The sequence below is a fragment of the Varanus komodoensis genome, unplaced genomic scaffold (genome assembly GCF_004798865.1).
Source record: "Varanus komodoensis strain SLA01 unplaced genomic scaffold, ASM479886v1 scaffold63, whole genome shotgun sequence".
NCBI classification, from domain to species: Eukaryota; Metazoa; Chordata; class Lepidosauria; order Squamata; family Varanidae; genus Varanus; species Varanus komodoensis.
Window position 1 is genome coordinate 1,677,081 of NW_025336259.1, and position 14,704 is coordinate 1,691,784.

A 14,704-nucleotide genomic window follows, 5' to 3' on the forward strand; every position below is an offset into this window, starting at 1 on the left:
ATCTACCCAGCATTTTAATAGTTAAATGATTTTATTTTTTTAAAACAATTTAACTCTGTTTATGTTGTATTTATTGTTCTACTTCTGTACCTTTGGACTAACTTGAATGTGATCGTTGTTTTTATATTATGTATATTCAATTTTAATGTTACTGATTTTGTAATTTGGTATTTTTGTTTGTGCTTTTTTTTTTGACTCTGTGAGCCTCCCAGAGAGCTATTTTGGGCTTATGGGCAAGTATAGAAAACAAATAAATAAGTAAAACTGTAGTGTCTCTGAGTTCAAAGCTGGACCATGTTGACGGAATCCTTTCTGGGATTTGGAAAACAGCTTGTATGCAAAGACTTCATTGTAGGAGAATTAAGTTTATGAATGAGTTTAGAAATGGTTGCAGAAACTGCTTACGTCCTCATGTTCTTACCTCTTTCTATTTTAGATTTCCATTGTATCCAAAAGGAGGTGAGAGGCTGCAGTTTGATTATGGCGTCTACCTTCTCAACAAAAATATTGCGCAGGTATGTTAACTCTGGGAAAAACCTAACGGAACAACACGAGAAGTGACATCTTTGGGGAATGATCCGGCGCTTGCTCCTTCATCTGTGCTGCATGCATGTGGGGATTCTGTATTAGATGCAGGCAGAAAATACCTGCTCATAAGTGTCGTCTGCATGTCTTGGATGCCTCGGGGATCATGCCTAAGCACCCCAAGGATGTGGGATATCCGTATTTCCGTGGGAGGCTAACAAGCTTCAGACCGCGGACTTGTCTGACTTGTCAAACCGCCATTGACGCCTTCAGGCACAGGTGGGTGACTTGGGACCCTCCAGGGACGTTGAGCTGCTCCTCCCATCAGCTGCAATCGGCAGCCAATGGCGAGAAGCAGAAGGAGCTGCTGGGCAACAGTACCTGGACGGCCACCTGTCCCTCATTCCTGCTTTAAGGTAAATTTCCCGGTGATGCGAATGTTCAGATAGGTATAGGTCATCCTTAGATGGTCCAATCGGCTGTGTGAATGGCTCTTAAGATCAAGTGGGAAAGCCTTCGGATTGGCCCTTTGTGGTGGGAGGCAGGGGGGCAGGAGGGAGGCTTGCTTTATAGCTTATTGCTAATGGCTTCAGCTATTTCATCTCTGCGTGTGCCCCTGCTTTGAAGGGCCCCTCTCTGTGCTCTTTCGAGAAGCCATCACAGCCACGCACACACGTTCTATTACTATTTGGAATGGAAGAGCTGAAAGTTGTGCTAGTTTCAGACTGACTTGGAGGGCAGTACAAGGAATGGCTCCAGAATCTGGAACTGGATTGAGATAAAACCCAGGACTAAAAAGTCGGACTCTTCCAGTGCATGGAGAACTTAAGTGGCGGTGTGTGTTGTAGGGCCTAATCTTTTTCGGACCCGGGACTAGCCTTTAAACCCTTGCTTCTGCCCACGGCCCACTTTTGACCTTCTGTTAGTTAACTGTATTATACATCAGCTTAATTAGGCATGTCCTAGTTGTGGCGCCACTGATACATGTTGACTAGCTGGGGAGGACGCTGGCGGTTGTAGTACAATTTGTGATGAGCATGAGACTGGGGGAGGCTGGCTTATCGCTTCTGATTAAAGAGTACTTGTGTCCCTTACTCAAGGGATGAAAGGATGCAACATGGAGGCCCACTCTGTGCATTCATTCATTCATTCATTCATTCATTCATTCATTCATTCATTCATTCGCCTTCCTCCCACTGTGGGACTCCAGGTGGCTCCATGTGGTTCCCAGGAAGTCTCTCCTCCAAGCTCAGGCCAGCCTCCAACATGGTGGATGCACTGCGTGACTTCAGGCCATATTCTGCGCCTTGGGCACAGAACTGGGTGGCACCCCAAAGTATTTCTGTTTAAAACTCCTCTTGTAGGCTATTGCCAATCTGAAGGGCCTCTTCGCTCTGTTCTCTTTGTCAGTTGAACCAGTTAAATGTCAAGGAGGAATTTTAAGCTGGTGTAAGATGTGTTTCACACTTGTATAGAACCCTTAGAAAGAGCCGTGTAATTTGTCCCCTCAATCTGTAGGAGCCCACCTCTGTCTAGATGTGTCTTGCAAGGCAAGGGGCTCCAAATGAGCTCGGCATTTTGAAAAACTAGAGTGTGTCACTTTTTCATCCTTAGCACTCTCTTGATATGAATTTCTCTGCCAGAAAACTAATAACACATGGAGTATGAGAGTAAGGGTTTTTCCTAGTACATTACTTTAGTGTCTTAACAGTTGTGCCTGTTTTTAATAATCAGGGAGTGGCAACCTTGGTTACACCATGCCGGTTCACGTGGGCTGGTGTTGTCAGGTGTCGGCTTCAATTTCCCTGAATGGCAACAGTCACACGAAAGTGGTTTGCAGGGATGGGCAGGGGAGCCCCCCACGCTGAGGACTCGGTCAACGTTTTGTGATATAAGGATTTCCTTTAAGGGTGGCTCCTCTCCTTCCCACTGCTCTCCAGGTATAAGATAAGCCTTTCCGTTTGTGTGATTTCAGTATTTTTTTTCCCTAGTCCTTGTCGGAATTAATCAGAGCCACTTGTGAATGCCAAACAGACCCATAACACATAATGAAGGCCAGTCAGAGTAATAAATAACGAGAAAAAAAGTTTGCCCAGAAGCCTGTCTAAACATTTCAGCTTGTTTTAATGAATATGAGTAGTGGGTTGATTTATTTATTTATTTTCCGATTTATATCCTGCCTTTTTCCTACAAAGGGCTCAAGGCAGCTTACATCATTCTCCTCCTCCATCTTATCCCCACAACAACAACCCTGTGAGGTAGGTTGGGCTGAGAGTCTGTGACTGGCCCAAAGTCACCCAGTTGGCTCCATGGCCGAGCGGGGACTCAAACCCAGATCCTCCGAGTCCCAGTCCCATGCTCTTAACCACTACACCACCCACAGACTTTGGGCCACTGCTGTCAAGGCCCTTCTGAGCCATGCCGATACTGTTTAGCAGGAAATAGAAATGCAGAACAGAGTCTCTTCACTCCATGCTTCTTCACTGAGCTCCTCCCTGATCTGGAAATTGCGTAGGCGCTTGGCAAGAGGGGCATTCGCAAAGGCAGCCTTCGCAAAGCTGGTGCCTTTGAGAGCTCTTGATTGCAGTTCCCAGCACTCTTGACCATTGACTGTATGGGCTGAAGACCCCCGGCTGAGGAGGGCTGCCCTAAGTTACCCTGGCATGGAGCCTTTAATGCCACCTGGAAGTGTTGGACTGGGACTCTGGAGATACGGGTCCCTGCTCAGCCATGGAGCTCCATGGGTGCCTTTCGGCCAGTCATCTACTTTCTGCTTAACCTACTTCACATGGTGGTTGTTGTGAGGGTGAAATGAAGAAGAGGAGAACCTTTAAGCCACCTCGGGTTCCTTGCAAGAGAAAGAAAGGCAGGGTGTAAATATTTCTTGTATCAGTCAAATGCCCCAGGCATCTGGCTCTCTCTTCAGGTCAAAATCCTTCAGAAATGGGCAGTGTTTCTGAGCTAGTCCACAGGAGTGATGTCTAATCCCTCACCTCTGCCTATGGCCCACTTTTGACTTATTATTGTAAGCCTTCCCAAGACATCTGTAGGGGATGGGATAGAAAAACTTTTAACAGATAGATAAAATCCGTGATGATCAATTAATTCATTACTAAATTAAATTTGATTTAAATTTCATTTGCGCTGTTTGACAGCAATGTGTAAATAAGTAAAATCAATGGTTAAACCCTAATGATCAGGTTTTCACCCCCATGATATGACGTATGGCACTCCTGTGGAAAGGCCCATGTGGAAGTTGACCATGTGAGAATTCAGCACACACCCTGTTGTGGCCATCGCTCTTTCAGCAAGTCTGTCTCTCAGGGGGCAAAAATTTGGAATTGCCAGAACTGAACACACATTTAACCTACTCCCAGCATAACTTGCCGTAAGAGGACTTTTCAGAATCAACTGCCTGAATGTCTTCTGATGAGCGTATTATACCATAAAGTATCTGATTTGGTTGTTTATGGAGAAGTTGTTGGTGGGAAAGGGGGTGCTGGAAAATGCTGTGAAAGCAGTTGATCCAAACCGCAGTGGATGGGAGGCTTGCTGTTTGGTGTTGGGCAGAATCTGTGAATGGATGCCAGTTTCAGATTCTGAGTGAGCTCTTGCAGCTTAGGCAGAGCTTTGGAGGCTACCAGATGAAGTAAATGATCAAGAAAACTTTCTCTTACTCCTCCCCCGATCAGATTGTCCATTCCTTTGCCTCCTGGGTCAGTTCAGGATCTTTAGTTTGGCATTGCACCTGAATAAACCCACACTTGTCTGAATTTGTTAATATTTTAGACTATTTGGGCACTAGCTCTGAATTTCAGACTTCAGATTTTGGAATATTTTCTTTGCATTTATATTTAATATTCAAATCTCAGATTCAGGCTAGAGATCAGAGAAAGCTTCCTCACTGAGCAATACAACAACTGCCTGGAGAGGTAGTGGGCTCTCCCACACAGGAGACATCCAAAAAGAACCTGGGCAGCCCTCTCAGTGGGATGTTGTGACTTGGTGTCCTGCAACAGCAGGGGGTTGGACCCAATGGCCTTCTTGGCCCCGTCTGTCTCTATGATTCTTCATGGAAGCAACACATTTAAATTCAGAGTCCTTCATGGGGGTTGTGAACTTTCAGCCCTTGAACAAAAAAGGGTGAAACCCTGCTTGATATAATTTTTAGATTAGTGTGTAATGTTGCCTCCCAGTGAGGTCATACAAAGGGAATACACCCATATCCTGAAATCTGATCAACGTTGCTTCATGGCACTGAAGAGTTTAAATAAATATGAAGGCATAAACTTGGAGAGATACCAGGTATAATGGAGGACTGTGGTCTGGCTGTAAAAAGAGGTAAATGTAGATAATGTGGCTTCGTCTGTTTGGATTTGGAGTCTTTAATGACTGCATTGTCTTCTCAGTTGCCCTCTCCCAAAATCTCCTGTTGTGTAAGATAGTTGGAAAGGCTCACAATAGCGAGAGATCTAGTGATGCTAGATAGGGAAGGGAGGCTGACAGCCACACAACATGGCTTCCGCAAAAACAGCTCCTGCCAGACAAACCTTGTGGGATTCTATGACAAGGTTTCAAGATGGCTAGATGGAGGGGATGCAGTGGATGTGGTTTACCTGGATTTCAGCAAGGCCTTTGACAAAGTGCCCCATGATATCCTGGTGGAGAAACTGAAGAGTTTTGGGATACACCAAAGCACTGTCCGGTGGATTAGGGCATGGTTGACTGACCGAAAGCAGAGTGTAACCATTAGTGGGGAATCATCGGGATGGCGGCCAGTGGCAAGTGGGGTCCCCCAGGGCTCTGTCCTGGGGCCGATCCTGTTTAATCTTTTCATTAACGACATGGAAGAAGGGGTGAACAGTCTGCTGATCAAATTCGCAGACGACACTAAAACTGGAGCAGTGGCCACAACTGAGGAGCAGGTACTCCAGTTCCAAAAGGATCTGGGCAGACTATGAAAGTGGGCAGGAGACAACAGGATGGCGTTCAATGTGGATACGGGCAAGGTCTTGCACTTGGGGCATAGGAATGGTTTGCATAGGTTTGCAGGGGATGCCGTATGAGGCGAGACTGAGGGAACTGGTTCTCTTCAGCCTGGAGAAGAGGAGACTCAGGGGGGATCTGTTGGCGACATACAGGTATGTGAGGGGATGTCACACGGAGGTGGGGAGAGACCTGTTCTCCCCTGCAGGGGAAGGCAGGACACGCTCCAACCAAGCAAAGCTCAGGGAACCCAGGTTTCATTTGGATGCCAGGAAGCACTTCCTGACAGTCAGGACCCCGAGGGTGTGGAATGGGCTCCCACGAGAGGTTGTTGAGGCCCCATCGGTGCGGGTGTTCAAGGATAGGCTGGACGTCCACATGGTGGGCATGTCGTGAGCGGAGCCGGCTAGTGCCAGAGGTCAGGCTAGATGGCCTGGGAGACCCTTCTGACTCGCTGTGTTTCTGTAGTCTTTAAGAAGGAGGCAACCTTTTATGTGTCTCCTTTTCATCTCCTTTTATAATCCAATTTTTTGCTTAACAAGTATACTTTAAGGATTGGGTTTGCTCATGTGAATGGCTCCCTTATCTTCATTATCATACCAAATAAAATTATAGTGTGACCCCTCTCCCTGGGAAAGGGAGTTACTTTACGAGCATGTAAACCTGCTTTATACTGATCTCCTCGGTTCTCTCTATCCTCTGTCTTGCCTTAGATTAGAGCTAATTTATTTCCCCTTTGCTAAATGATTTTATTCTGTTGCATATGGATGAATTCCTACTCTGAGTATCTTGGCCCCTGTTCATGACCATTTTCCTACACAATATGAGAAGAGAGCAAGATTCTCGCTTGCATAGACTTGTTCCCCATCCTGGTGGCAGACGGAAAACAGCATATGACTTGGAGCTCTCCTGGAAATTGGCATCAAGAGCCTGGAAGAAACTTTCCTGTTTTAATTAGCAGCTGTTTCTCTGCATTCCTGTTTTCCATCAGCTGAAGCTGACCTATCAGTTGTGACTGTATCTGGACAGACAGGACCTGGCAACGGTTGGCCACACGCTGGTAACCTCGTGCCTGGACTACTGCAGTGTGCTTTATGTGGAGCTTCCCTTGAAGGTGGTCCAGAGACTTCGATTGGTCCAGGATAGGGCAGCTGGACTGTTACTGAGGACTGGCAGATAGGATAGAAGCATAGCAACAGAGCGAGTCAGAAGGGGCCTCTCAGGGTGGGCATGTCGTGAGCGGAGCCGGCTGGAGCCGGGGATCAGACTAGATGGCCCAGGAGGCCCCTTCTGACTCGCTCTGCTTCTGTGTTTCTAGTTGAACCCCCAGCTCAAGCTGACTCCCCTCATGACAGTCCTCTACCATCTCCACTGGCTACCAGTTGAAGTCCGGGCCCAGTTCAAGGTGGTAACTTTAAAGCCCTGAACGGTGTGGGGTCAGGGCATCTAAAAGAGCACCTATCCGGCCCCTCAGATCTGCATCTGAGGCCCTTCTGCGGGAACTCCCTCTTCAGGATATGAGGAGGACGACAACAAGAAAAAGGGCCTTTGCAGGAGCGGCACCCCAAGTTTGGGAGGAGCTCCCCAAAGAGGAGCCAGGTGCAAACCTTTTTTATTTGGCTGCTGTTTTAATTGTTAAACTGGCTTTTAATGCTATTTGAATAGAAGGGGATATGCGTTTTATGAAAGCTGGAGTTCTGGTGGGTGTGTTTTTATTGTTGTCCGATCGTTGTGATGTTTTTACTGTTTTATATTGCTTTATACAGTCTTTATAGTTGTAACCCACTCGTGGAGCTGTGTGGCCAATGGGGCAGGTTAGAAAACAAATCAGACAGACAGACAGACAGACGTCTGGTTATAGGTACGGCTCTGCTGGAGCAGGCCAAGATCCCTCCAGTGCAGCCACCAGCTGCTCACAGGAAACCCACAAGCAGGACCAGTGCCCTCCCACCCATGTTCCCCAGCAGCTGAAGGATATAGGCATTCTACATTACTGGAGGGAGTGCATAGCAGGGTTGCGATGAACCCTTTCGGAATCCACACCCACAGAATCCATGGACTGCCTCTTCTGCCGAGCTGGTCCTGCAAAGCGGGCTGAACCAAGGGGAAGTCCGTGCACACCGCCAGGCCCCCAGCTGCACCGCCGGCGGCCTGCCCTGCCGGGAGAGTCCACGGGGTGCGAAAGAGGGGGCTGCAAGTGGGGCGCCAGCCGCCGTTCCTGGTGACCAAGCTCCCTTCCCAGTCGCTGCCGCCAGCCGGCGCAGCAAAATGGCAGTATTGCAGTCTTGGCTGCAAGCGCCTGTGTTTGCTGCAGATCAGACCAGGTCAGGAATCCGAAACCAGGGACCCAAGAGCAGTTCTGTCCAAAATGGATCCCTTGTGAATTGTCCTCGGGACAAGTAGCTACTGAGAGCCGCCTCCTCCGTTAATTGGATCAGTCCCCTTGTCCAGAGTGGTGTCTAGCAGTACCTCTCCGGGTGGCAAATTTCATCGTTTAACTCTGGCCTGTGAAAGGTCTGTCACTTTTATCTGTCCTAAATCTTGCATCATTTCGCTTCATGCAATTACCCTGCCGTGCTCTATCATTACGAGAGAAAAATACCTCCCTGTCTTCTTTCCTTCAGCCGGGATCAGGTTGCAGCCCATAACAGAGTTATGATGACTCTGTTTTCCCTTTTCTTTTAATTCTTTAACTTCATTAAATCAATAACAAAACATGGATCACATTCATAACAAATATAAATTGGACAATACAAATAAAAAGAAAGAGCACAGTAAAAATTGTGCTAAACTATAGCAAAGCAAAACAAAGCAAAGCAAAGCCAAGCGGTGCATCCAATTCCAGGACCATTGGATACATGTGAAATTGTTTACTCTTTCAAGAGGTTCTTTCCCCCTTCAAAAACTGCAATGAATTGTGTGAAAGTTCACACCCTTTCCCTTTTATTAATGCATACTCAATAAATGGACCCCAAATGTCATCAAAATTATTCTCATTTATTAGACCTTTTTCACATAAATATCACAAGTTAGCTATATTCCAAACTTCTCTATACCAATCAATTGATAATCATATTTCACTTTCCAGTTCTCTGCTATCATTAATCTAACAGCTGTTAATAAATTTGTTATTAATTCTTTAGTTTTCCATCACCATTGTTTTCTAACAAATATTGGCAACAATGAGATTCCAGGTTTTACTTCAGTGTTTAAACTCAATATTGTACTGATTTCTTTAAAAACTTCTTTCCAGATTTCCTTATGTATATATTCACATCCCCATCTCATATGGAAACATGTACCATTTCCTAGGCATTCTCTAACATAAATTAGAATATTTACTGTACATGTAATTCAGTTTTATTGGGGTTAGATACCACTTCCATACTAGTTTATTAAAAAAAATCCTTTATTCTTACTGTGACTCTGTTTTCCTAAACGAAATAATCTCAGCTGTTGTCACGTTTCCTCATGGCTGAATTTTTCCGGATCTTTGATCATTTTGGTTGTCCTTTTCTATGTTTTCCAACCCTAGAGAATCCTGGTGAGCAGAACAGAGTGCAAGACTTTATGTGTGGGCAGTATGATCTTGGCAGTTGTATTTGAGTTCCTTTTCTAACATGGAGTGTGCCATGTATGCCTGGGTTAGCAGTGGCATCCTTCTGAAAGGGGCGACCCAAAGCTCCTCGTGCTTGTGCAGATGGCAGGTGTTTGTGGGCTGAAGCGAAACCAGATCTGCCTTGGCAGGTTTTCAGTCTTGCCTATTTACTTATTTTAAGGAATTTATTCCCTTCCCTTGCATAAAATATCTGAGGCAGTATAAAAGTGCAATAAAACCAGTTAAAGTACAGTATAAAAGAGCAGTTTAAAATTGCAAACACCTAGTGCTAAGCTGCAATGTCAAGGGTAAGGGCCCCACTTTGAAGGGCAGTGTTAATAAAATCTTGTCTTGCAATCTTAGAGTTGTATTTGGATGATTCTGGGGCCTTCTTCGTGCTTATCTAGACATTCCTTGATGAATGAAACAACTTCATAACTGTTGGCTTTTTAGCAATCAAAATTTCTCATTTTCTATCAGCAAGACAATTGAAGGACATGGAAGAAATATACCTGTTTAATCAGGCATACAAGCTAGAAGAAGCATAGTTAAGGTGACATATTTCTTCTAAAGTGACCTAGGAAAGACGCTGACTCTCTGTCCTGTGAAGATTCCAAGACCAGCTTTAGATGTTCCTGGTTCACCTTCTCCAAATGGGTGCCCTCCAGATGTGTGGGACAACAGTTCCCATAATCCTCACCCAACGTACATTGGGCAGCTGCTGACTGCCATTGTCTGTATACAGCAAGTCTCTTGCATATGTAGCAAGAGGCAGCCTTACTGGCAGTTCTGCATTTGGGCTGCTTCTCTTGCTTTCCCCACACACCCGCTCTTCTGTTGACTTATGTGTCTTTTCTAACACAGGGACGCATCATCCCCAACATTTCATAGTTTATTTCGATTTATTTATTTATTTTTCGGTTTATATCCTATCTTTTTCCTACAAAGGGCTCAAGGCAGCTTACATCTTTCTCCTCCTCCATCTCATCCCCACAACAACAACCCTGTGAGGTAGGTTGGGCTGAGAGTCTGTGACTGGCCCAAAGTCACCCAGTGGGCTCCATGGCTGAGCGGGGACTCGAACCCGGATCGCCTGAGTCCCAGTCCCAGGCTCTTAACCACTACACCACAGTACAGAACCTGCTTATCAAGGAGCCATTGGTCAGGAGTGCAAATCACTGTGAACTGCGATGGTGAAAACTTCCAAGGAGCACGATAGTGAAATGCACACAGATACGAGTTCTGCCTGTCTGAGGTCCCCTTCACACAACACTGCGACCCGCACTTGGGCTGCCGTTCTGCTGCTTCTTTCTCTGCTCCTCCTGTGGATTCACCACTTTGCTCAATGGCTTGCTTAGAGGCCCGGGACAACATCAGCACCCCTTCATGGAGTTAGTGCGGAGGAGTGTTTGGAAGTTTGCATTCATGGAGGGGCCTGCCATGCATTAACTCTGCCTTAAAATTGGCCTTGAGCCGTTCCATCTAATACCCAGCAGAGTCGTCCATCCTAAAGGGGGACCCTTTGGGGGATCATACAGACTCTTCCTACTGCGTCTTCGCAGGCACCTGACGTGTGCTGGCTTCTGCAGCGTCCCCCCCCCCTCCGCTTAAGCACTGCGCTTAAGTGGGGGGACTGAAATCTTGAGTAGAGTCAGCCGTGCTGCAGCGATACCTGAAAGAAAGCGAAATTGATCTCAGACATGGAGCCAAGAAAGCTTTTATCCCTTGACAACTCCAAAATTAAAATGATAAAGCGAAAATAGTGCATAGTTGTTACTTTTATGTGGAGGGCAGTCTCCCTGCTATGCTCTAGTCTCCGAGCTTGGCTGTAGTTGGAACTGATGTGTGCTTTCCCTAAATCCCTTAATCCAGTTATTTATATGCTGTAAACCATTAAAAGTTGCGGATGGGCTCTTTAAAAAGATGTATTGTGCTGTTGCTAATTCCCACGTGTAATGCTTGCCTTTTAAAAAGAATAGAGAGAAGAGCTTTAAGGCATATTTTGTGAATCACACTGTGCGATTGTCACTTCAGAAATCTGCAGAAGTTAAAAGGAATAGTGAAGAAACTGCAAAGGATTTTTTCTTAATTTGCTTAACATTCTCTGCACTTGGCCACTTCCTCTCCTTGATCAGTGGTGTCTTGGGTCAGAAAGTAGTCTTTGCCCAGGTGTGTGTGTGTGTGTGTGTTGGGGGGTGGGGGGTATTTCGCAGACAGGTGACTGTCTTGAGGAAATGAGACCACATCATATGCAGATATACAGCATCCTCCCTCCCTTAGGTTAATTCTGTGGGGGGATGTCTTGTCTTGTGCAGTCACCAAGGCCGGGGCAGTGCTAGTACTTCCTGCTGTTGCTCTTCTGACCAGCAGTCGTCCAGGGCTCCTCTCAAGCCCAGTTCAGACTGAACAGGAGCTGGAGTTCTGCAGGATCCTTGCTTACTGTGCCCAAGCCACATGTCACACTGTGTAATCACTCCCACTTGGCTCTTCCTAAAAGCAGAGCAGCTAAACAAGAACTGGACCTTCTTGGTCTGTTTATCAGTATGACCAAGCTGGGAATGCTGACCCGTCTGGGGTCCATAAGCCATGGCTTCTGGTTGGCTCCCTTGGGGCGAGAGGCTAGAATCCCGAGGAGAAGCCAGGCGGGAATAGTGGAGTGACATGCACCAGTACACTTGTTGAGCACAGGATCGTGGCGTGGTAGAGTTGGAAGGGGTCTCTAGGGACTTCGAGTCCAGCTTCCTGGAGATTTGAACTCATGCAAAGAAATTCAGCACAATAGGCTAGGGTTCCTTTAGAACCTTGACTTGCCGTGATGTCCAGACAGGGCCATAGAGTCCTTCTGAAGGAACCGGAAGGATTTCTTTTATCCTTACTAGAAAGTACAAAGAACACCTGCTGTATTTAGACCCTTTTCAGTCTGGGTTTTGACCTGGTTATAGGATTGACTCCTCCTCGGTTGCCCTCATGGATGACCTTTATCAGAAGACAGGCAAGGAAGTGTGATCTCTCATCAGCTTTTGATGCCATGAGCCATGGTGTCCTTCCACGGGAAAGGTCTTAGAGAGTGTTGCAGTGGGTAGCTCTTCCTCAAACCCCTGGCAATGGAGCTGTGGGTTCTGCAGGAGCCCGTCCCATCACCAGTGTTACTGAGCACCTCTGTGCAGCCACTGGGAGTGGTCACTGGGGGATTTGGAGGCAAGTGTCATCAGTCCGCTGGTGGCTTACAGCTCCAAACTGAGGGAGGCCATGCAAGACCCAGGTAGGGGCCTGGCCTCAGAGATGAGGTGGCTGAGAACCAATGAACTGAGGTTTGGTTCTGGCAAGATGGAAGTCCTCTGGGTGAGTGGTTCCTGAGTCTGAGGGAAAAATAAGCCCTGGTTCTGGGTGGGGTTGCACTCCTCTCAGGTCTGTAGCCTGGGGCGACTTCTGGATCCATCACTGTTGCTGAGGCCCTAAATGCTTGCAGTGGCTTGCAGTGTCTCTTACCATCAGTTATTTATCTATTTATTTCATTCCTCTACTGCCCCACAGCCGAAGCTGGCAGGTTCACACAGTCTACAAAACAGATGATAAAATACAGCACAAATATCATAAAATCAGCAAAAAATAGAAAGCTTAAACAGCTAAAAACCAACAGTAACAGGGAATAACAAAACCATGACTCTGTGAAACACCTGGTGATCCCCCACAAGCCCCGGGGTGGTGAAGTAAGTCTTCAGAAGTTTCAGAAAAGATGGCCGTCTTAACCTGGTGCGGAAAAGATGGCAGGCTTGGCCCCAGCTGAGCTGCAGTGGAGAAGTGACTCCATAGATGGGGGCCCCCACTGAGAAAGCCCCCCCCCTTGCTGTCGTCCTCTACTTTTCTCAGACTTGGTATTCAGCGGAAGGCCCCGGGGTTTGAGTGTAGTGTCTAAGTGGATTGCGGGGGGGAGAGGTGCTGCCACAGGCATTGTGGTCCGAAGCCGTGCAAGGCTTTATAGGTTACAAGCAGCACCTTAATTGGGACTGGAAGCATGCAGGCAGCCAGTGCAGTGGAAGACCTTAAACCAGGCCCAGAACCTGTGGAACCCACCGTGGCAGCTGGACAGAGGCAGCTGCCAAGAAAGCTCAGCCACCGTAGTCCGTACTTGCCTCTGGCTTCCAGAGCAGCCTGAAGGGCAGCCCCACATGAAGCGTGCACCACAGCGATCCAGTCTTGAGATCACTGGCACCAGTGTCCCTGTGGCCAAGTTATCCCTGTCCTGAAGAGGCTTTAACTGGGGAGTCCCTGTGGGATCCTGGGGAGCAGGCAGTGCACCCCCCTGAACTCTGGCTACTGGCTGTGGGCCGCAATTGATGAATGCATGGTAGCTGATACATCGGCCTGCAATGAGAGAACTGGAAGCAAAACTGGAAGAGAAGGTGCATGGCAGGGAGAGGCGAAAAGAGTGCGGGAAGCGAACAGGCAGGAGAACTGATGGGCTGGCGGGCCAGCCAGGGATCCCAGCCTGCAGCCCCTCTGGTCTGTACCGAGGGCTCAGGAACGTTTCCTGATGAAGAACATGTGTAGGTAGCAATGTAATAAAGATGCATTTCCATCTTTTCTCATACTTTATTTTTCCTCCTGCGTTTGCCTCCTGGCTCCTCCTGAGGTTGACCTCCAAATGTGGAAATTTGGAAAGCAGCCTCAAGTGAAATCTATGCTATATTTTTAATCTCTAACAGCACCCAGTACTCGGTTATATATTCATTTATAGATGGCTTTTTTAAAAAAGCATTTTACATGAAAGCTTACATAAAATTACAGAATCAGATTCCTATAATAAAAAATAATACCATTCTGAGTTAAAAGATAGCTTCACTTTACTAAGATTGCTTCTCACAGTCCTTTTTATTACATCAAGGCTTAGCTCACCACATTCTGCATGTGTATAGTAGGTAATAAAACACAAATCATGCAATGCACCTTTTAAAAATGAGATTAAAATTCCGGTTAGTAGCCTAAAATTAGAGGTAACTCATGTATCTTGCAAACTCTGGCCAGAAAGGTCATGCTTCACACAATGGAAAATTAATGTATGGAACTCACTGTAAGAAGGACTAGTGCCCAGAGGCCCAGGCGCTTCTACAGTTGCATCCGAGAAATATGCGCGATCTGCTCTACAAGCAGGTTTTGTTGTTGTTGTTGTTAGTCGCGAAGTCGTGTCCGACCCATCGCGACCCCATGGACAACACCCCTCCAGGCCTTCCTGTCCTCCACCATCCCCCGGAGTCCACCTAAGCTCACGCGAACTGCTTCAGTGACTCCATCCAGCCACCTCATTCTCTTCCTTCCTCTTCTTCTTTTGCCATCTATTGTTCCCAGCATCAGGCTCTTCTCCAGTGAGTCCTTCCTTCTCATCGGGTGGCCAAAGTATTTGAGTTTCATCTTCAGCATCTGGCCTTCTGAAGAGCAGTCAGGGTTGATCTCCTCTAGGACTGACCGGTTTGATTGCCTTGCTGTCCAAGGGACTCGCAGGAGTCTCCTCCAGCACCACAATTCAAAGGCCTCAATCCTTCAGCGCTCAGCCTTCCTTATGGTCCAACTTTCACAGCCATACATTGCAACTGGGAA

General features: G+C 46.9%; 1 protein-coding gene across 1 annotated transcript in view; it reads left to right on the forward strand.

Moving 5' to 3' along the window:
• UVRAG (UV radiation resistance associated) overlaps nucleotides 1-14,704 on the forward strand; it is a 100,158-nt gene that overhangs the window by 71,401 nt on the left and 14,053 nt on the right. The window contains exon 13 of the mRNA XM_044450151.1: nucleotides 437-515. Coding sequence (XP_044306086.1) covers nucleotides 437-515 — 79 coding nt within the window. The remainder of the gene's footprint in view (nucleotides 1-436; nucleotides 516-14,704) is intronic.